Source organism: Pteronotus mesoamericanus, unplaced genomic scaffold, assembly GCF_021234165.1.
Source record: "Pteronotus mesoamericanus isolate MK-2021 breed Mesoamerican mustached bat unplaced genomic scaffold, CSHL_Meso_final contig_502, whole genome shotgun sequence".
In the NCBI taxonomy this organism is placed as follows: Eukaryota; Metazoa; Chordata; class Mammalia; order Chiroptera; family Mormoopidae; genus Pteronotus; species Pteronotus mesoamericanus.
Window position 1 is genome coordinate 1202677 of NW_026555187.1, and position 21378 is coordinate 1224054.

General features: G+C 49.7%; 1 protein-coding gene across 1 annotated transcript; it reads right to left on the bottom strand.

Annotated features, from left to right (window-relative positions):
* Positions 1 to 518: 518 nt before the first annotated feature.
* HAUS8 (HAUS augmin like complex subunit 8) lies at positions 519 to 21216 on the bottom strand. The gene is made up of 11 exons (XM_054578859.1): positions 21114 to 21216; positions 16893 to 16957; positions 14193 to 14248; positions 9688 to 9769; positions 6883 to 6978; positions 6697 to 6791; positions 6044 to 6109; positions 5780 to 5938; positions 4417 to 4558; positions 1961 to 2102; positions 519 to 846 (listed from the first exon to the last, which is right to left on the bottom strand). Exons 1-11 carry the CDS (start codon positions 21140 to 21142, stop codon positions 648 to 650), a joined length of 1131 nt encoding a protein of 376 aa, XP_054434834.1. The 5' UTR covers positions 21143 to 21216; the 3' UTR covers positions 519 to 647.
* Positions 21217 to 21378: the final 162 nt, after the last annotated feature.

A 21378-nucleotide genomic window follows, 5' to 3' on the forward strand; every position in this document is an offset into this window, starting at 1 on the left:
TGCTGGGCACAGATCCGGCACCTCAGGGGGTGCATTCCCCTCCCCGGGGTCGGGGTCGTAATGCGAAAGGCACGGCTGCGGGAACCAGGGGGGCTGCTGGGGTCCCGGCAGACAGGAGCTGACGGGCCGGCCGCGCAGATTCTCTGCAGCCTAACCCAGTGTGGAGCGTGGACTGCAGCGACGGCAAAAGCCCGCAGGTGCCTCCCGGTGGCCCCCACAGGGACCTCGGCTGAAGGAGAATTTCCATTTGAGGACCAACTCCTAACTTGCTGTTGGGTATTATACAAAACAGCCCTGCGACTGAAGGGCAGGAATCATCCAGAAAGTGAAATGCTGATAAGGTCTCAGGCCCTGAGGCTCAGAGCCAGCTGTTCAAGGAATGTGAGACAACACGAGCCTTCTGCTCCCCCCATACATAGAAACCAAAGCTCAATTCCAAACAGTTTTATTTCTTAAATATCAAATGAGATTATCAGACAAAAATAGCTATACTGCTTAAGTGACTAAAGTGCTTGAGTTTCCAGAATGTCACATCCATGCTACTTTGGCACAGATGTGCCCAGGACAAGTGGCACAGAACGTACTTTCTTCCCGACAGTTTGTAGGAAAGTTCCCACTTGGGCTGGGGACACAGCCTGCATGTGGATTCACGGTGCACATGGCTTGTCAGCCCCTGAGAGGAGCGGACTGCTGGCCTCCCCCGGAGTTTCCGCCCGGGGGCCCCCCTCACTGAAATACCACTGGCGGGGGGCCACAGGGCCCTGGGCCTCTTCCCAGGCCTCCTGGTTGATTAAGGCTGCCTCTTTGCTCACCCCAGCGGAGAGTTCCAGCACCTGGGCAAAGCTCCTGTGGGAAGAACAAGAGGGTGATGCATTTCTGCCCTGTGTGTCCCAGAGCCAGACGAAGCCAAAGTGCCCCTGCCTTCTCCACGCTGGCAGCGCAGTGGCAGCGGGCTCAGGCTGAGTCCTCCCAAGTACTTGGGGGGAAGGGCAGGTCAACGAGCTCTGTCTGAACAGAACTCCAACAAGGAGGCCACTAAGAATAGGACCAGGCAGGCATGAAAGAAAAGCCTCAATTGTTCAAGAAATATTTAGGGAGAATCAATGCCGTGTCAGGACGGTGAGAGAGCCATGAATGGACAGCATCCCAGCCCGCCCTCGAAGTAGATGGTGGCGGGGAAACAGGTACGAAAGGAGCATGCCTAACGACTCACACCCGTGACCCCGGCCACCTAGAACACTTTGGCGTGTCGTGACTTCACCCCGGGGCACATGTAGAAGGTAACTCCACAGTGGCGGCAGGTGTTTTCCATGAGTACCTTTCAAATAGTTTAGGCATCTCAGGAAGGATGTTTAGCATTGTAAAGAAGAAAACAAGATTCTTTTTGGAAGACGTGGAAGAAAAGCCCCATGGTTAGAAACGCCCCCAAGGGGTGCGGGAGAAGGAAGCTGGGGTGGCTTTTGCGGGCTGGCCATGGGCTGCGGTGGACCTGGGGCTGGTGTCACGAGGGCACACATTGGTGAAACCCATCCAGTTGTGCCACAACAATCCGTGCCTTTTCTGTATGTATTTAAACTTCAGTATGGAGTTCCAAAAAGATCGCCCCAAGCCCTCACCCGGGAAAACATTTGAAACAGCAACAGACTGACCCCAGGGCCTCTGAAGGGGGCGAACGAGGGCTGACGCTGTCACACTCCTTTCTATTCGGGCTGCTGGAGAACTCCCTCGGGCTGCCCGCTGGGCTGCAGGCTTTCCACCCACCCCCCGCCCCGCCTTGCGGAACCCCTGAACGGGGCAAACGCCAGAGCTGCCCGCTCTCTGCACGGCACAGCCATCAACGGCCCACCTCTGCCTGACAGGCGCTACTTCTTTTTTTCTTATCTACAAAAAACCCACTTTATTTTAATAATTTATATTCCCCTTTCTCCTTATCTTTTTGTTAAAATATTTTCTGAAATACCTTCGAAGCTCCAGATCCTTCTTTTGGGTCATTTCCTTGAGTTCACCCAGCAGATCTAGCACTTTCTCGTTTTCTTCTGAACTGCAGATCCCAAGTTCTCCCAGCAGATGGCGCGTGGTGGTCAATTCCAGCTGCAGGTCGTCTGGGGGTGAGGGGAGGGGCCATCAGCCACAGGCCTCAGGGAGCCCCAAGCAACCCACGCACGAGCTGGGCGGCTGAGTAGATATTCCCTGTTTCGCTGGGACGCTCTCATGTTATGAAGCGCTCAAAGGCACAAAGCCATGAAGGAAGATACACCCATGCACTGGTACCACCTCTGTGCCCCTCTGTCTGAGATCACTGTGGCCTAAGACCATGGGTCAGGTATGTCCGCCATCTCGGAAGTCATCATAACAGCCCTGGAATGCCACTCCAGTGGCCCCAACAGAAACAAATGCAAAAGGTGGAGAAAGCCTGAGGTGCAAGTAATTTAAAAAGAATCCCATGGTTGCCCTGACTGGCGGGGCTCGGTCAGTTGGACGTCATCCCTCAAAGCACAAGGTCCGGTGTTCGATTCTCAGTCAGGGCACATGCCCAGGTTGTAGGCCTGTCCCCAGGTGGGGCGCTGAGAGAGGCAACAGATTGATGTTTATCTCACTCTCCCTCCCTTCCCCACTCTCTAAAAATAAACAATGTCTTTAAAAAATAAAAAGAATCCCGTGGTTCTCTTCATTCCAGTATCTCTGCATCTCCCGACCCAGTAGAGTGCTGCCTACGACTGCGCTGTCCCACCTGCTCTGGAAAACCAGCATCTCTCCACTCCCGGCACGTGTCCCGTCTACCAGCTACACGTGTACACACTTCACAAGCAAACACTGTAACATTTGGGGAACCTTATATGGTTTCTTACAAACACACATCCTCCTTCCCCCTGATGTGGTCTGAATCGCGTCCTCCTAAAAAGACATGTTCAGGTCCTAATCACAATCATCTGTGACTAGGACCTTACTGGAAATGAGGTCTTTATAGATGTAGCTGAGTTAGAATGAGGTCATAGGGTGGGGCCTATTCCAGTAACTGGTGTCCCTCTAAGGAGAGCGAAGTTTAGATACTGAGCCACTCAAGGGAAAAGGCCATGCGTAGAGGAAGGCCAAGCCTGGAGCGATGCCCCAGAAGCGGCGGAGGGCCACCGCTGGCTGCCAGCACCAGGGGCCTGGGCAGAAGCCTGGGACCGGCTCTCCCTCAGAGCCTGATTTTGGGCTCTGGCTCCTTGAACATGGAGGGAGTGAGTTTCTGTTGTTCTAGGCTATCCACTTAGTGGTACTTTGTTACAGCAAACTCATACACTCCCTTCCTAATCCCCCCTCCTGGCAGTTGTCTGAGGAACTGCTCCAGATGGGGTCCAAGAGTTACAGAGGTGCCACTGGCCGCAGTAACTATACAACTGGAGACCCAGACACAGGTACTCGTTCAACACGGCTCACTTTCCAGGACTCTGTGTCAGACATACACTATTTCGCATTGGAAAAAGCTTGATTTTAAGTTAATCAGTTGTTGCTCATGGCTGGGGGCGGGGCATGGGAAGTGACACTTGATAGATACTGAGTTTCTTTCTGACTCGAACAAAACAAAACATTGCCTAAACAAAACAAAAATGGCCTAAAGTTAGATTGTAATAATAGCTGCACATCCCTATGAATATACTAAAAAACAATGAATTGTACTTTAAGTGGGCAAATTGTATAGTATCTGAATTACATATCAATAAAACTATTAAAAATTTTTTTACGCCTCTGTCTGAGACCACTAATACAGCAACACCCTTTTTGATTTTGAACTGTGTTTGTACAAAGCTCTGGAGGTAAAGTCCACCTGATTTTAGGTAGCAATGTTTTACTACATCAGCCTCAAGCAAAACATACTTAGAGGTTCAGGAGAGCTCTGCTTAGAAATAACCAAACTCTAGGGAGCTGAAAACTTGCTTTGGGAAGATAGTTATTCTGAGGAAATTTTAAGATCAAGCACAGCACTTTGCGCACTTGCTGTTTCTCCAGGGAGGCATCCGCTGGGAGCCCTCTGCAGCAAGGCCCCGGCCCTGTGCTGGCACAGGACAGGGAGCGGGTCTGCGGCCCGGCGCGGCCCAGCCAGTGCGGCACCACTGCAGAGCTCCCCGCCAAGGCCAGGGGCCTGCGGGCTGCTCCCCAGGAATGCCTTTCAGCGGGGTGGGAAATCAGTGGGGAAGCCAGACCTGGGCTCCAATCCCAGCATGGTCCTTACTTGGGGTGCCGCCATGGACAAACCACAGTCCTGCCAGCACCCTGCGTCCTCTGCCATTTGAAGGGGGATGGGCCACCTACTTAACAGGCGGTGTGTGAGGATGACACGAAGGGATAAAGGTGCCAGCAGGCAGGAAGTGCCAGCACCGCACCCACTGGCCGTTCCTCTGCTCCTTGCCTGGCAGGCGCCCCGTTCCCTACCTAAGAACTGCTGCTTGTCTCCGTCCAGGTGAAGCGATCTCACAGGCAGCTCGTGCCTCGTGGTGTCCAGGGCCGTCGCGAATGTCTTGTACTGCTCCTTAAAGCGTTCGGCCACAGCCTCGTAGGGGCGCAGCATCTCAATCTGCAGGCGGGAGGGAAAGGGGCCTGTGAGACAGACCCTGCGGTCGCCGCCCCGTAAGTTTCACAGTGGTGCACGTGAGGTTAAGGCACACGCGGTTCCTTGGGCGCCTCCTAGGGAATCCTCCAGAGGTGCGGTGGGTGCGGTGGGCTCTGCCCTCACTCCTGGCTGCCCTCCTCGCCATGGACAAGCATCCACCCTCCGGCACATTCCAGGGACAGTCCTCACCTGGGATCAGTGGACCCAGGAAGGCTGAGCCCTCCTGCTTTTGAGCACCAAGCTGAAACGCCTGCCCCACCTCAAGGCCGTCCCCGCCAGCCCCCTTTCCCTCATACACGTTGTCTGGGTCCTCACGAGGCATTATAAGGATTCATTACCTGTCATTTTTTTTTCCTTCCACACCACGAGGACAGGGACCCTGTTCTCAGCCACGGCCTGGCCACATGCAGGAACACATGCACACACTGAGCGTTAAGGCTGAACTGTGTCCCTCTAACCTCGTAATTCCTCTGTTGATGTCCAAACCACCAGCACCAGAGAATGTGGCCGGATTTGGAGACAGGGTCTTTACAGAGGGAACTGAGTCAGGGCGAGGTCACTGGAGTGGGCCCTGACCAACATGCCTGATGTCCTTAGAGAAGTGGGAGAGTTGGAGACAAACATGCACCCGGGGAGAACACCAAGGGAAGAGACATGGGGAGGAGACAGCCATCGACGAGCCAAGCAGAGAGACCTAGGACCACTATTTTCTCACAGCCCCCGGACGGAGCCAACTCTGCCTATGCCTTGATCTTGGACTTCTGGCCTCTGCAGCCAAGAAGGAATAAGTGTCAGCTGTTCAAGCCGCCCAGCCTGTGGGACTTTGTTACGGCAGCCGATATACAGCGTGAGAAGCTACATCCTATGATTAGCTCTTCTGGGTTCCAACACTGTGCCTCCCACTGGCCCCCCGGGCAGGCCTGAAGCATGTCTCCATGTCACTGAGCACAAGCTGTGGATGACTGAAGAACATATACATGTATATGCGGGAGAGTCAGGTCCCTCTTGCTGGCTCGTACTTAATATTACAGGCTTATCCTCTCAAAAACTGTCACCCAGTGGTGTCAAAGCTGAGCACAGACTTAGAGCCAAGCAAGGAGCGACAACCACTATAAATGATCCTTCCAAACATCACCACATGACCCCGCCGGGACACGTGGCTCAGAGACCGTGGCCACAGCTGACCTGAGCATCGAGGACGTCCGCCAGCTCCCTCTTCCTCTGGCAGAGGAGAAGCTTGCGCTTCAGCTCGTGGGCCTTTTTCTGGAGCTTCTCCTTCTCCTGGCACATCATTAACAAATCCCTTTCTGCCTTTTCTTCAAATGCAGCGAGACTGTTCTCTATCTGTTAAGTTCAGAACGAGAGTTCAGGCTGGAGGGGACTCCCTCTCCCGGCTGACAGGGGCCTCCCTTCCACCCACGTCACACAGGAATGTGGTTCTGTTTTCACCTTTACAGCCAGCAGAGTCAAGAGTAACGTCTGGGATTCCATCATTTCCATCGATTCGGAGAGATCCTTAAGGGGAAGGCAAAGACACTTTGGGTTCCCCATGCACTGGTATAAATCCAGCTCTCTCCCGTGGGAGGGAAGGAACCCTAACCCATACATACTTTCTTCATTCAGTTCAGTAATTTGATAATTTGCTACTGATAACAGCCTGCTGTTTCTATTATTTTGGGCGCTCTGTGAGGAAGAAGATAGGCTGGCTCCCTTCCAGGGGCTGGGCGGTCAAGGGCCAGCTGGAGGGCTCCCGCCCACTCGATGCCACTCTAGAACCAGGACTCGAACCTCCCACCGCAGTGAGACCACAGCCCAGACACCCTCTCGCTGAGCACAGGGTCTGGCCTGGCGCCTTCCCGAGCATCGCACCACAAACAAGGTCCCAGTCTCGTTTTTCACGAGCTCCCGAATTTGTATCTACTCCTATACATGCACTTGTAGATGCAAGCTCTACAAATGACCTCAGAATGTGTGTTGGTTTTTGTCCCAAAAGGCAGGTTCTCAGAGCCCCAGGCTTCACATGGCACCTGGCACAGGGCAGGAGCTAAATGAGATTCGTCCAACCCATCAGCAGCAGCTTCCTTCTCATTTCAGACACTTACCGGGTTCTTTTTCTGTGAGGTAGAAAGTGATGTCGACTCTGTTTTCTTTGACATCGTTTTTTCTAATTGCGGAGGCTTTCTGATCACACTTTTGTCTAAGGTCAAGGAAAGCATTTCTAAGGTGAGCTCGCTGGGACACACCGCAACTCCCAGCTGGGAAAATAAGGGGTGAAGCGAAGGATTTACCATTAATGGCCGAGAGATCCAGGTCCGGAGGGGCAGCGCCGTGCCCTTCCAGCAGCGTGGACTGCAGGTCACCTTTGCCGAGGACGCCACTGCTCTCTGTGGGCCAATGAGAATCCCTGGAAGTCAACAGTTACTACCATGCTCTTCCCTAAGCCGGGAAGTAGGCAACCTTTTTGGACAATACCACTTGCTTCCAAAACTAAGCTTCTTGCTAGGCGGAAGGCAGAAAAACCTTTGGAAATTCCCAGCCATCAACTTGAATATATTTTAAAGAAAAATTAGACAAGAAAGGCAGTCTTTATACCATAAAGATGCAAATAAGTCTTTCTACTTAGTTTAGTAAACTGCTATGTTCACAATATGAGTCTAATACATGCCATACACTTATTCTGTCCTTGGCTCTTTTCCCTTCTTTCTACAGAAGCTTCTGGACAGTTCATTTTCGCCAGTAGTTCCCTTCATCTTTTAGCCTCTATTTTTTTTTTCTTTTAAGATTTTATTAACTTATTTTTAAGAGGAGAAGGAAGGGAGAAAGAGGGGGAGAGAAACATCAATGTGTGGTTGCCTCTCAGCGTCCCCTACTGGGGACCTGGCCTGCAACCCAGGCATGTGCCCTGTCTGGGAATCGAACTGGCGACGCTTTGGTTTGCAGGCCGGCACTCAATCCACTGAGCCACACCAGGAAGGGCTAACGTCTATTTTAAAATGTGAAATTATGCCTCACACCATGTAAAATGAACACTGGTGTATTGCAGGCTTTAATTAAGTAAGAGCTCCAGAGGACTGCAAAATGAACAGATGGTATGTCAAATACACCATCATGTTAGGAACTAAAACAGAAAACAATCTCATGAACAACTATGCAGCTGAGAAAATGAGTATGTGGAAACAAGAAGAACAAAGTCACAATAATATGTAGGGAATGGTACCATTTGTGTCAGAACTTTTAAATAATTCTAGATAGACAAAAATCTATCAAGAGCAGCAGCCTCCTGGGTGAGGAGCTGGGAATCTGAGGTGGTAGATGGTGATTTTTTTATTGCTATGGCTTTTACATGGGTTAAATGTTTTACCATCTGCAAGTGTAGTGTTTCTGTTAAGAAATGCAATTTCCTGTTCCTGGCTGGGTAGCTCAGTTGGTTGAACACCATCCCGATATGCCAAGGTTGTAGGTTCAATCCCCAGTGAGGGCACACACGAGAATCAACCAATGAATGCATAAATAAGTGGAACAACAAATTGAAGTTTCTCTCTCCCCCACCCTCCTTCCCTTCTTCTCTCTCAAAAACCAATACATTTAAAAAAAAATGTAATTTCCTATAAAGCCAGATGATGGAACTCAAAAGGCAGTCCCCAAATCATGGTTATGCCTGAATTCTGGTTTCTTAGCCTTGGCACTACTGACATCTGGGGCTGGATCATTCTTTGTTGTGAGCTATCCTGTGCGCTATGCGGTGCTGGACAGCACCCCTGGCTTCCACCCATTACATGTAAGTAGAATACCTTTGTCCTCATTCAGGACAACCAAAAATGTCTCCAGACATTGTCCAGTGTCCCCTGAGGGTTAGAATGACCCCCAGGTAAGAACCCTGATTTTAAAATGTGGCAGGCCGTTTTTGACCCCTCGGGCCATGCCAGTTTTCTCAGCTTTATACATGGTACTTAACTAACTGCATTAGAAAACACTAGAATGTTGTGTCTGCTTCTCAATTATGCCTGGGTCAAGGAACAGCCCAAATTCTGACAAACAGCTAAACCAGTATCAGCATAATTACAGCTTGCAGGCCACACCCAGTCTACTTCCTGTGTCTGTTAATAAAGTTTTATTGGGACACAAACATGCTCATTTGTATATGCATGGTCTGTGGCTGCTGTCATGCTGCAATGATGGAGTTGAATCTTCGTGACAGAGAGTGTCTGTCCTGCAAAGCCTAATATATTTACCATCTGGCTCATAAAAGGTTTGCTGACCCTTGATCTGAACAATAAAGTAGGAAACCTAAGTTGTAGAACATATTTTATTTTTCACTGTGAGACTCAACGCTGTTGCCACTTTGAACAAAGAGGTGGGGGCCAAGAAACACTTCTGCTCATTGTCAACTGCTGTTATGCAAAAGAAGAGCTGCCCGATCTTGCTGTACAGGTGGGCACGTGAGGCACTAGATGAACTGCTACAGTGGCGCAGGGAGCGGGGTGTGCGGCGCTGCGTTTCCCGGATGAACTCACTGACCAGAACTGAACACCAAACCCGCTCACAGTGATGGTCTGAGTGGCAGATTGTGAGGGAGCTTCCCCCTCCTGGTCTACGTTTCTCATTCTTTCATAATGAACACATGCTACATCTATAATCAGGAAAACTGAAAGCTTTTCAGACCACTTTGGTGACAACTGTTAGAAGAAAGACATGGAGAGCCCATCACAAGGAAGACCCAGCCCAGGCAGCGAGAGGCGGGAGGACGAGGCCCCACGCCTCTTCTGGCCTTGATCTCGGATCTCTGGTGGGAAACAGTCGCACCACCAAGGAACTGTTGCCATGAGGAAGAGCCATGAGGACAACCTGGCTCTTCTCTGGGGCCACCCAGGGAGGAAGTGACGTCCCCCTGACCCCACCATCGCCTTTCAGCTCCCCCGCGTGCCCCAAATCTGTCCTGACACTGAAACACTTTGCCCAGCTCTTTCTTCTGATGTGTCCCAGACAGAGAAAAGGCACTGTGACCCCACATACTTGAACACATAACTCACCACCACGCTGCCCAGTTCCTGAGCTCCGCAGCCATCTTACACCCGCCCCCCATCGCTACACACCTTTGCTCTTCTGGAGTGGGTTGGCTTTCCTTCCACCTTCAGGCTTCTTCCCACTGGTCTTTAAAGCGCCTGCTGCTGGAGGCTGTTAGAGAACACATGACACTCAGGGGACATGACTTCAGAAAAAGGGGCTCCTTCACAGTCTGCAAGGTTGGCACCTGCTCGTACTTTGAGGTGAGGGGCAAACTTAAGGAGTTCTGGCATTTAATTGCATCTGTACAGGATACACGGATTCTGTCAAAAAGCATACCCTCATAGAACACAGAACATAGGAAACCACCCAAATGTTTCCCAGTATCTCTGACATGACCAATTACAGATTGCTTATTTTCTGTGTCCTTTTTAGCATTTACCAGTCTTATAGACAGACTATATATTATTTCGGTCATCAGAAAAAACGAAGTTTTTGAAGTTTTTGTACAGGCATTAATCTTCAAAACGTACAAAAAGGCAAGCAACTCATGGAGCTACCAAGCCATTATAATAAAGGAAGGAAGGAAGGAAGGAAGGAAGGAAGGAAGGAAGGAAGGAAGGAAGGAAGGAAGGAAGGAAGGGGGGGGAGGGAGGGAGGGAGGGAGGGAGGGAAAGCAAACCCTGAAAAGAGCAAAACTATTTCAAGCGCAGACACCACTCTATCATCCTTGTGCTGCGGGTCCCAGAATGAGAAACGAAAGGCAAACAGGTAGTAAAGGTAGTAAAGGAAGAAGTATAAGGCTCTTCTTTGAGAATTGATTCTTTATGTAGAAAATTCGAAAACATATTAAAAAATGCTACTAAAATTAGTAAGTTTAGCAAGGTTTCAAAATAAGAGGGTCAATGTTTTTCAAAATCAATTATGTTTCTAGTAATGAATAACTTTGGAAATTGAAAAGACAGTACCATGTATAGTAGAACAAAAACAAACAAACGAATGAATACTTAGGAATAAACCTAACTAAACCTGGGGAAGGTCTGTATACTGGAAATTACAGAACACTGTTGAAAGAAATCCAGAAAGACTAAATAAATGGAGAGGTACACCATATTCATGGATTTAAGGACTCTGTGTTTTTAAAGTGTTGTCCTTCCTAATCTAATGCATAGATTCGACACAATCAAAATCCCAGCTGGAGATCTGGTGGGAAATGGCAAAATTTACATGGAAAGGCAAAGGATCTAGAAGAGGTAAACAGTTTTGGAAAAGAACAAGTAGAATTCACATTACTTGATTTCAACACTTGCTACAAAGCTAAAAATAACCTCAGCAGCATGGAACTGGCCTAAGGATAGACAGTAGGACCACGGAAAAGAGCAGAGCCCAGAAATGACACACTTAGGTGGGCAATCAGTTTTTGACAGAGGGGATGAGACAATACAACGGGGAAAGGAAACACATTTCAACAAATTGTTCTGAAACAAGAAAATATCCATATACTTCAAAATGAACTTCAATTCCACCATTGCACCAAATATAAAAATTAATTAAAAAATGAGTCACAGACCTTAACGTAAAACCTAAAACTATAAAAGTCCTAAAAGAAAATATGGGAGAAAATCTTTGTGATCTTGGGTTATGCAAATATTTCTTAAGATAAGACACCAAAGGTATAATCCATAAAAGCATAAATTGATAAACTGGTCTTCATCAAAATCAAGAATTTCTGCTCCTCACAAGACACTTAAGAAAATGAAACCACAAAAGGCAAGCCACACAGCAGGAGAAAATATTTGCAAATCACTATTCGGGGTTGGTATCCAAGATATAAAAAGAGCTCTCAAAATTCCATAATGAGAAAATAAACAACCCAATTAAAAAATGAGCCACTCTGACAAGTGTGACTCAGTTGGTTGGATGTTGTCCTGCAAAGAAACTGAAAGATCACTGGTTAAATTCCCAGTCAGGGCACATGCCTGGGTTGAGGGTCCCGTCCCCAACTGAGGGTGCGCGAGAGGCAAACGATCAATGTTTCTCTCCTAATCGAAGTTTCTCTCCCTCCCTTCTCCTCTCTCTAAAAATTAATAAATAAAATCTTAAAAGAAAATAAAAAATGGGCCAAATTTGAATGGGCACATTACCACAAATATAAGAATGGACAATAAGAACATGAAAAGATGCTCAATATCGTAAGTTGTTATGGAAATGCAATTAAAACCACAATGAGGTACCACTTCACACCCACTAGAATGGCTTCCCTCTTAAAGAGTACTGACTGGGACGCCCTGTGGCTGGTGGGAATGTAAAAAGGTGCTGTCACTTTAAATAACAGTTGAGTGGTTTCTTACAGGGTCACACACACGCTTACACTATCACCCAGTAATTTCCTTCCTGGGAGACTGGGAGAAATGATAACATGACCACACAGAATCCTGCACAGGAATGTTGAAGGCGGCTTTATTCAAAATCGTTAAATATGGGAAACAAACCAAGTGTCCACTGGATGAGCGCCCTGTGGTCCACCCACACAGGGGGATGCTCCTCAGCCATCAGCGGGCAACAACGCTAACCGCGAGGGCAGTGACAGGGAGGGGCCTCCAGTGCATTCTTCACGTGGAAGAGGGCGGACATAGGCGGCTGTGTGACACTTTTTAAAGATTTTACTTGTTTATTTTTAGAGAGGGAGAGACATATTGATGTGTGAGAGATGTATCTATTCCTTGCCTCTCACAGGCTGCCAACTGGGGACCTGGCCTGCAACCCAGGCACCTGCCCTGACTCGGAATCAAAATGGTGACCTTTCGGTTCACAGGCTGGCACTCAATCCACTGAGCCAGGGCTTATGTGACACTTTTTAAATGACCTTTTGGGAAAGGCAAAGCTATAGGGACAGAAAACAGTTGCCTGGGGAAGGGAGGGGCCAGCTCCATCAGAGCAACACCCGGGGATTCTGGAAGGTGACCGACCCTTCTGCACCTTGATTGCGGGGAGTCCGTGACTCGATGCGTTTGTCAAAACTTGCACAACTGGACGCTGCAAAGAGTGTCTTTTACTTTAGGTACAGTATACAGCAGATCCTCCACTAATACTGCTTTGCTATACAGTTGATAAGATGCCACAGGAACTTTACTCGTGTACAGCAGTCAGCCTCTGGTGAAACTGGTTTCATTACACATCGCTTCACCGCAGCTCCAAGAACCTACTGACAACGTTAAGCAAGGACTTCGCCTTAATTTCAAAGATGCAAAAAAAGAAAACAGGGAAGCTCTTAAAGATCTAAAATACTACATACGGCATGTAGACACACGGGGGCGCTGTAACCAAGTGTGCAAGGCAACATTAAAATGATGAAGTGTGGACTGTGATCCTTTGTTGAAAATCACTTCGATACTGTAAAACACGGATTCGGGGTGATGAAGTGACCGTGTAGGTTCATCAATTATAAATATAAATCACTTGGCACAGGGTGTTGAAAGTTGGGGAGGCTACACATGTATGGGGGAAGGGTACATGGGAAATCTCTATGCCTTCCGCTCAATACTGCTGTGAATCTAAAATTGCTCTAAAAAAATAAAGTCTATTTTTTAAAAAATCACTCCAAGAAGTGTGTCAAACAGTTTGTGTAAAGCTATCCTTTTTCTTCAGGCTGATGTTAAGTCAAAATTTTAAGAACCCACCATTTACTCTATCCTGGGTAAAAAAGATAGGCAGTGGAAATGATGACTTATCTAAGTTTTACCATAAACAACGATTTGGAAACTAGAGGGATAACACGATCCTCACCTCAACACCTTCTCAGTACATATATGCAGAAACAAAACGTGTAACTGGCTAACATACTGTTCTCATTAAACCGCACAAAGTATATTCTCGTGTTGCTAAGTGCTTTGTGTCACCATTTTCAATGACTTCATAATTTTCATGGTGTGACCACAGGCAGTTCGCGTCCTCTGTTGCTGGGTGACCCAGGCCCATCCCTCTCCCCACAGTCGTGCTCTAAAACCCTGCAGGTATTTTTTATTTTTTAAAAAGATTTTATTTACTTATTTTTAGAGAGGGGAAGGGAGGGAGAGAGAGGGAGAGAAACATCAATTGGTTGCCCCTCTGAGTAGGGATAGAACCCACAACCCAGGCATGTGCCCTGACCAGGAATCAAACCGGGAATCAAACCCAGATTCCAACTGGCGACCTTTTACTTGGCAGGACAGCGCCCAACCAACTAAGCCACACGCCAGACAGAGTCCTGCAGGGATTTTTTTTAAACACCAGCCGAGGCCAGGGACTGAGAGCTGGGCACTCACCAGAACCGCTGCCAGAACCAAATTCAGAACATGAATGATGGGGTTGAAAGGCAGAACAATTTTAGGTTTCAACAGATATCATGGCTTTGCAAAAGGGACCCTCAAAGCGACTGGCCACTCACAGCAGAGGCTCAGGACTCAGCACGAAGGGCACAGTGACCTCCAAGGCAACTGGGCAAAAACCCGAAAACACTGCCTTCGGAAGCCAGCTGTGCCTGGTTCGAACAACTTGTGTCAGAATGCTAAGTTCATCAGAACTCCCTTCAGAACGGTTTCAAACGTTATGTTACCTTTTTGGTGGTTTTCTTCTCATACTGCAGGTATCGGGACTCAACCACTTTTCCACCTGTGGGGGACACACTGCTGGTTTATAACTAAACAACAACAATGGTGTGTGAAGACCCGCCACGTGCTGAGGACCCACACCACCTCCCCCCGGCGCTGGGCGCCACTGGCCATCCCTGACCAACGGCAGGAGTGGGAAGCTGCTCCCCCTTGCCCCTCTCAGATCCTGGCCTTCAGTCCCCTTGAGTATGTGTGGGACACCTACTGTGGGCAAAACCATGGGTGAGACACCTACTGCATACAAGTCCCTGGGCTTGGGGCAGAGCCACAGAGATGCACAGGAGCAGAGGGGGGACCCAGGGTGGGCAGGGGAAGGGAGACAAGACAGACCTTCCACAGAGGGCCATCTGTGTGCTGTCTCCTCCCCTCACCGACTCCGACCCACTCACGGCACCGCCTTTAACATACAGCGCGCCGCCCCCCCCGCGCGCCGCCCCGGCTCAGGGACGCTCCCCACCCCACACCTGCTCAGCCCCAAGGCCCTTCTCAGACACAGCATCCCCCCCGTGACCGCCCAGCCCCAGGTCCCCTTCCACGCCTGCACCGGGGGCACAGAACATGGATAGAGGAAACGTCCTCCCAACCTCCAGGGGCTCTCGCAACAGCCCCTGTGATCGCCCCCACCCCCTCTCCGGGACCCTCCCTCACACCTTCTCCTCCGGGCTCATCCACCCCTCTGGTCAGCTGGGGACCGTCTCCGGCTTCACTGGGAAGCCAGGGGCGTTCCCAGGAGACCCTCCTTCTCCCAACCCCAGAGCAGCACGCTGGCCCCAGCACGTGGAGGGACCCCTGCTCCTGGGGGAAGAGAACGCCCACTCTTGTGAGAGCCCAGCCCCCACCCCACAGGAAAGGCCCTGGCAACTCCTCCCCTCCCCACCCCCAAACCGCCCCTGCTTCTCTAGGGCTCATCCCACTTCTCTGCTGCCCCTTCCTGCTTCTCCTCCTCTCCTCCCTCTTCCCTTGAATCCCCCATCCCTGGCGCTCACACCCACCACTGCACAGAAGCAACTCATTTCAGCAAAACCACGAAGACCTCCCTATTCCCAAGCCCATCAGCCATTCTCAGTCCTCGTCCCAAGCCACTAGCTCGCTTGCGTGCCCCCTCCTCTTGAAACATCCTGTGCCCTCCGGGCCGGCTGCCGCTCTGGTGGCTGAGGACAGGCTGCCTTGCAGGTCCACCAGCTGGTGAAGCCTGAGTCCCTCCAGGAACCTTACAGGCTCAGCACAAGAAGGGCGTCCCTCTGACCCAGTCACCTCCTCACCTCCCCCAACTCCATGACTACCCCGCACTGTTCTCCCACCGGCGGGCTGCTTCTGCGCCTGTCCCCTTCCCAGCTCTGCGCTGCCAGCACCTCCCTTGGACCCAGAAGCTACCCTCATGCTGCTGTTTTATCCAAGCGTCTGTCACCATCCTCTGCCCCCTGGGTCTCATTGTACAGCCCGTGTCCCAGGCAGCCAGCTCCCCGAGGGCAGAGACTTGTGTCTGTTTGGCTTGCTGCTCCATTCCACCACTCTGCAGGGAGCAGGTGCTCAGCCATGCATCAAGTGCATGATTCTGCCCTGTTTCTAGGTGTCTCTGCAGCTCAGGGTCTTCATTTTTATTAAGGAGACTCAGGGAGAGTGACATAGTCAACATCACACAGCTCAACAAGACAGGTTTCAGCCCTCTCTTCACCCCGGCATTTGCACACCCACAGTTAACAGGGAGCCTGGTGCCGGTGATGGAGGCAGCGGTTGCCCCGAGCACGCGTCAGGCCCGGGAGAGCCATGCATGCAGGGCAAGTGGGCTCAGACCATCAGGGAGCGGGGTACCTAGGGTCAAGGCCAGGACCAGGCAGAGTCCGGGCAAGAGAATCAAGCCACCCCAAGGGTCTGCCACTGGACATGAGGGATCGAGGCAAAGGACACCCCTCATTCCAAATGGGGCATGACCATCCTACGTTGAGTCTTTCTAATACCATCAGCAAAGGGTGTGGCGCATCTGGGAAGAATCTGAGGCCCTGTGCTCCTTGGACAGTTGAAAACTAGCACATGCCTGTTTGTTTTCAGCGGTGGTGGGTTTCACACAGCAGCAATGTTACAGTGAAGGATATAATTTGTGTTCGAGAACCAGACCTCATGTAAATAGATGTTAAACACAATCCTCCTCTAAGCTCTCTGAGACATGAACTACCACACAGCGCACTTTAAGAAAACACTTCATTTCAGAGGCTTGAGCTCCAACATGAGAGATCCTCGGGTGTCAACTGGGGACTGTCCAGAGTCCATGGAGGCTGTTCACAGTGATCCCAAACCCTCAGGAGGACACGGGGACACCCCCAAGGAATTGACATTCTTTCAGAGAGGAGGCTTAGGAAACTTTGATGTTTGATAATGAATTCAACTCACATTCTCTTCACTTATGCTAAAAGTGACAAGTCCTGGGCTCAGCCTGAAATGACCCCCACCGAGCTCTGCCACAACCCTGGCTGCAGGAGAGGCTGGCTGACCAGACCAGAAATCTCCCAACACATGACCAGAAGGGAAGATAAAGCCATAGCTCACCTGCTGTGCTCTGGTTTTTTCCCTCGCCCAAAAGGACTTACTGGCAAACAAAATCACTTTTTACTTCATGGGATCATGAGACAGATTCTACCTTGACTCACCGTGTGCTCTTCTTCCTTTCGGCTTAGTGCCACTAGGAGTACTGGGACCCCCCACGGGAGGCTTCCTAGAAAAGAGAGAGGGTCCTGTTAAAGTAATTGACAAGAAGCTGAGGGATCAAACCAGGCTTCTGATCCCTCTGAAGCTGGGCACCTCGACAGGAAGATGGACATGAAGCCCTGTCAACTGGGGTGACACACTGGAGCCCCACACCTACACCGAGAAGGGCCCACAGCAAGAAGAACCATCATTTTTGCCGAGACTCACAGATCTGAATGTAAGTCGTGGGTTCATTAACTCAGCAGGTGGTTATGTGCCTGCCATTTGCCGGGGATGCACAGTGAGAGAGATGGAGCTCCTTCCAGGAGACACATTTTCCCTTTGGGCAAGTGTGAAAGCACCCAAATAGGTACAGGGGTGGGGAGAGGCGAGCAATAAAGCACCTTTGGTTCAGGCATACGGGGAAGGACTTTCTAAGAAAGGGATCAGCAAGACCAAGGGCACAAGAGAAGCAGAGAAGCGTGACGTGGAAATGGGAATTGATCAGCCCTATGGCTTAGCTGGAGAACACGAGCAGGAGTCCACGAGCAGGGGGAGAGCGCGCAGGGCCAGGCTGGCCGTTCTGAATGCCCAACTTAAGGGCTCAGACCTGGTCCTACAGCTCAGGAGTTGGCAGCCTTTCCCTGTAAAGGCCAGACAGTATATATTTTCAGCTCTGGGCCATGTGCTCGCAGTCAAAACTACTCACCCTTGCCATCAGAGCACGAAGCAGTCATGGTTGATGCAGAAAGAAATGGGTGTGGCTATGTTCCAAGAAAGCTTTATTCATAGTGACATTTGAATTTCATATAATTCTCATGTGTCCAAAACCTTCTCCTTCTATTGATGTTTTTAACAACCATTTAAGAACGTACAAACCATTCTCAGTTCATCAGCCTTACAAAAAAGGGGGCACTCTGGCTTTTGCGCACAGGTCCTAGGAAACAAACGCTGTCAGAGCCGTGTTTCATGAAGACCACCAGCAGCCGGGCAGCAGACAGGCTCTAAGGTCCGAGGGCAGGGACCAGGGCTGCCCCTCACCATGACCCAGGGCCTGTGTATTCATCTGCTCAAGCTTCCATCATAAACTATGAGACTGGGAGGCTTAAAGAGCACGCATTTATTTCTTAGAGTTCTGGAGGCTGAAGGTCCAAGATCGAGGTTCAGAGAAGGTAAGTGGCCACTGGGAAAAGGAGAGGGAGAGGAGGAGGGAGACCTAGAACATGTAAGCAAGCTCTAGTGTTTCTTCTTATAAGGACACCAATCCTTTTGGATCAGGGCCCCACCTTGTTCACATCACTTAACCTTGATCGCTACCACAGACACTACATCTGCAAATATAACCACATCGGGGCTTAGGGTTTCAGCATGTGAATTCGGGAGCGTTGGGGTCACAAACATTCAGTCCACAACAGCCTAGCAGACAGGAGGCACTTGATAATATCTGTCATACAAATAACTTAGGAGAGCTCACTCGAGGACAATTTTGACCTCTAAGAAACATTTGGCAATATTTGAAGACATGAGTGATTGTCACAACAGACGGGGATGTTATTGGCATAACGGGTCGTGGACAGAGATGCTGCTCAATACCCTGTAATGCATAGTTCGGCCCCCATCACAGATCCAGGCCTAGACGCCTATGTTGTCATGGTTGAGAGCCCCTGGCATGATGAGTGGGTGATCAGGGGCATGAAACTGAAAACACAGAGAACTTGGAAGGCTGATGCAGAACTCTTACCGAAAATAACAAAGCATCACCCCACACCTGCTAGAATAGCTATTATGAAAAAAGACAAGAAATAACAAGCGTTGTACAGGATGTGGAGAAGTTGCAACCCTTGGTGGAATGTAAATTGGTGCAGCCACTGTAGAAAACAGTATGAAGGTTCTTCGAAAAACTAAAAATAGATCTACCATATGATCCAGCAATCCTACTTCTGGTTATTTATCCAAACGCAAATGAAAACACTAACTCAAAAAGATATCTGTACCCCCACATTCACTGCAGCATTATTTACAATAGCCAAGACATGGAAACAACCTAGGTGTCCATCAATGGATGAACAAATTAAAAGTACAATTTTACACATTTAAAGCATGATGCTGAGGTATGTCAAACTGAGAAAAACAAATACCGTGTGACCTCACTTATTTGTGGAATCTACAAAAAAAACCACAAAACACTGAACTCATAGATACAGAGAACAGAAGGGTGGTTACCAGAGGTGGGGGGAGCATGAAATGGGTGAAGGGGGTCCAAAGGTGCAAACTTCCAGTTATAAATTAGTGCCGGGGATATAATGTACAACATGGTGACTATAGGTAATTATAACGTATTGAATATTTGAAAGTTGCCAAGAAAGTAGATTTTAACAGTTCTCATCATAAGAAAAAAATTTTTGTATGGTGGCAGACGTTAACTGGACTTATTGTAATCATTTCACCATATACAGAAATATTAAGTCATTGTGCTATATACCTAAAACTAATGTAAAGTCTTAGGTCAATTATATCTCAATTAAAAAAAAAAAATGAAGCCTGAATATTATTTGGCCCTAAAAAGGAAAGAAGTACTGATGCATGCTAAAACCATGAACCTTGAAAACATGATGTTGAGTGAAAGAAGCCAGATACAAAAGGCTAAATATTGTATGATTCCATTTATATGAAATGTCCAGAGCGGGTAAATCCATAGAGACAGGAAGCTGACTCGTGGCGGCCAGGAGGAGACTGGGGTATATGGAGAATGGAGAGTGAGTGCTCATGGATACAGGGTTTCCTTCTGGGCTGAAGAAAATGTTCTAGAAGAGAGGCAGTGGCTGCACAACATTGTGAGCATCTTCATGCCATGGAATTGCTCACCTTACAATGGTTAATTTGATGTCCTCTGCATTTTGCCTGAATTTTAAAAAAGAAAGAATGAAGCCTGACATGATAGGTGAGGGGACAGTGAGGTTGGCATTGCTGACAAGTCAGCTGCGGGGTGTGGGAGGGTCTAGAATACCTGCCAGGTTTCTAGTCTGGGCTAACGGGAAGAGGAGGGGACGCCGGGCGGCGGCGACCAGCCACGCAGGCGGAGCAGGCTGAGGGGCCAGGCTCAGACCTGGGCACTTTGACTCCTGCTGATGTCACAGGCTCCACTAGTCACAGTAGTGGCAGTCGCCTTGCTCAGTTCACTGTAGCCACCTTCTGTGGAGCTTGCATGGAGGACCCCAAAGTGAGGCCCAAGCTGTGCAACCTGGGAGCCACATCTGACCTTACAAATACCTATCTGTTAGCCTTCTTTATCCCTGTTTTCCAGACAAGGACGGGAGACTTAAACAGGTCACCCTGAGTGAGTCTCAGTGCTGGAAAAGGACAGAGCAAGGATTCCCTGGGGTTTAAGTCAGAGCTCTGGAGCCAAACAAAATGAGCTCAGATCTAACCTGCAGGGGTTGGGGTTGCGGAGCACTACACCTGTGCCAGCCTCTGGTACCACCCATACTGTACCTCAAGAGAAGCTAACATAATCTCACAGGCCAAAGGGCTGCAGAGGAAACACAAGTGATGTCAGGGGCCTATTTAATTTTCATTCTCATTGGCGCAATAATTGGCCGAATGACCACGTAAGACAGAACACAGCCTTGCAATCACGTCTGGCACCGGGTGTTTCAACGTCTTTCTTGTTCTTGCTGTGTGACTCTGGGCAAATAACCTTCCCTCCCTGAGCCTCCATCACCTCATCTGTAAATGGGGAGCAAGTGAGAAGACGGGTGGTAAAATTAAAGGAGATATTTTAGTGGCCCAGCACTTGCCGACCACAAAATGATTATACTAACAGCGACAGATTACACTTCATGAGTCAAGCACGTCCTGTGAGCTTTGAGGGTCACAAGAGGCCTACATGCTGAGCGGCGACCGCCCAGCATGTCATCAGCCCGGTTTCGCAGTGGTGGAAGCGAGGCATGGAGTCATCTTCCCGAGCTGATTGAAGCAGCGGACAAGGGACTCGAACCCGCGAACCTCAAAGGTCTCATCCCCAGGGGCCTCCCACAGCCTGCACATCCTCGGTGGTTTCTAAAGAGGTGAGGTCCAGACTCACTCTTAGGGCCCCTTTTTCCCAGTTTTGCTGCTTCCAGCCGTCGGCCATGGCTCTCCGGCAGGCACCCACAAAAATCCAGCCCCGCGGAGTCTCAACTCACCCAAAGCCCCGACCCGAGGAATCCGCCATTTTCCCGCCTTCAACTCAAAGGCCGGCTCCTCAAGTTCCCTTGCCCTGGGCAGGGCCATTTGCGGAGCCACAGGAGGGGTGGCCCCGGACCTCAGTATGAGTAGTGCAGGCGGAGAGGACGATCCCAGTGCTCGCGTCTCTCGGTCCTCCCCTCACACTTGGTTTCGCCCACCAGTGCCGGAAGCCCTGGCTAGGGCCCCGTTGAGGGGCGGGGCTTCGTGGCGCTTCGGCCCCGT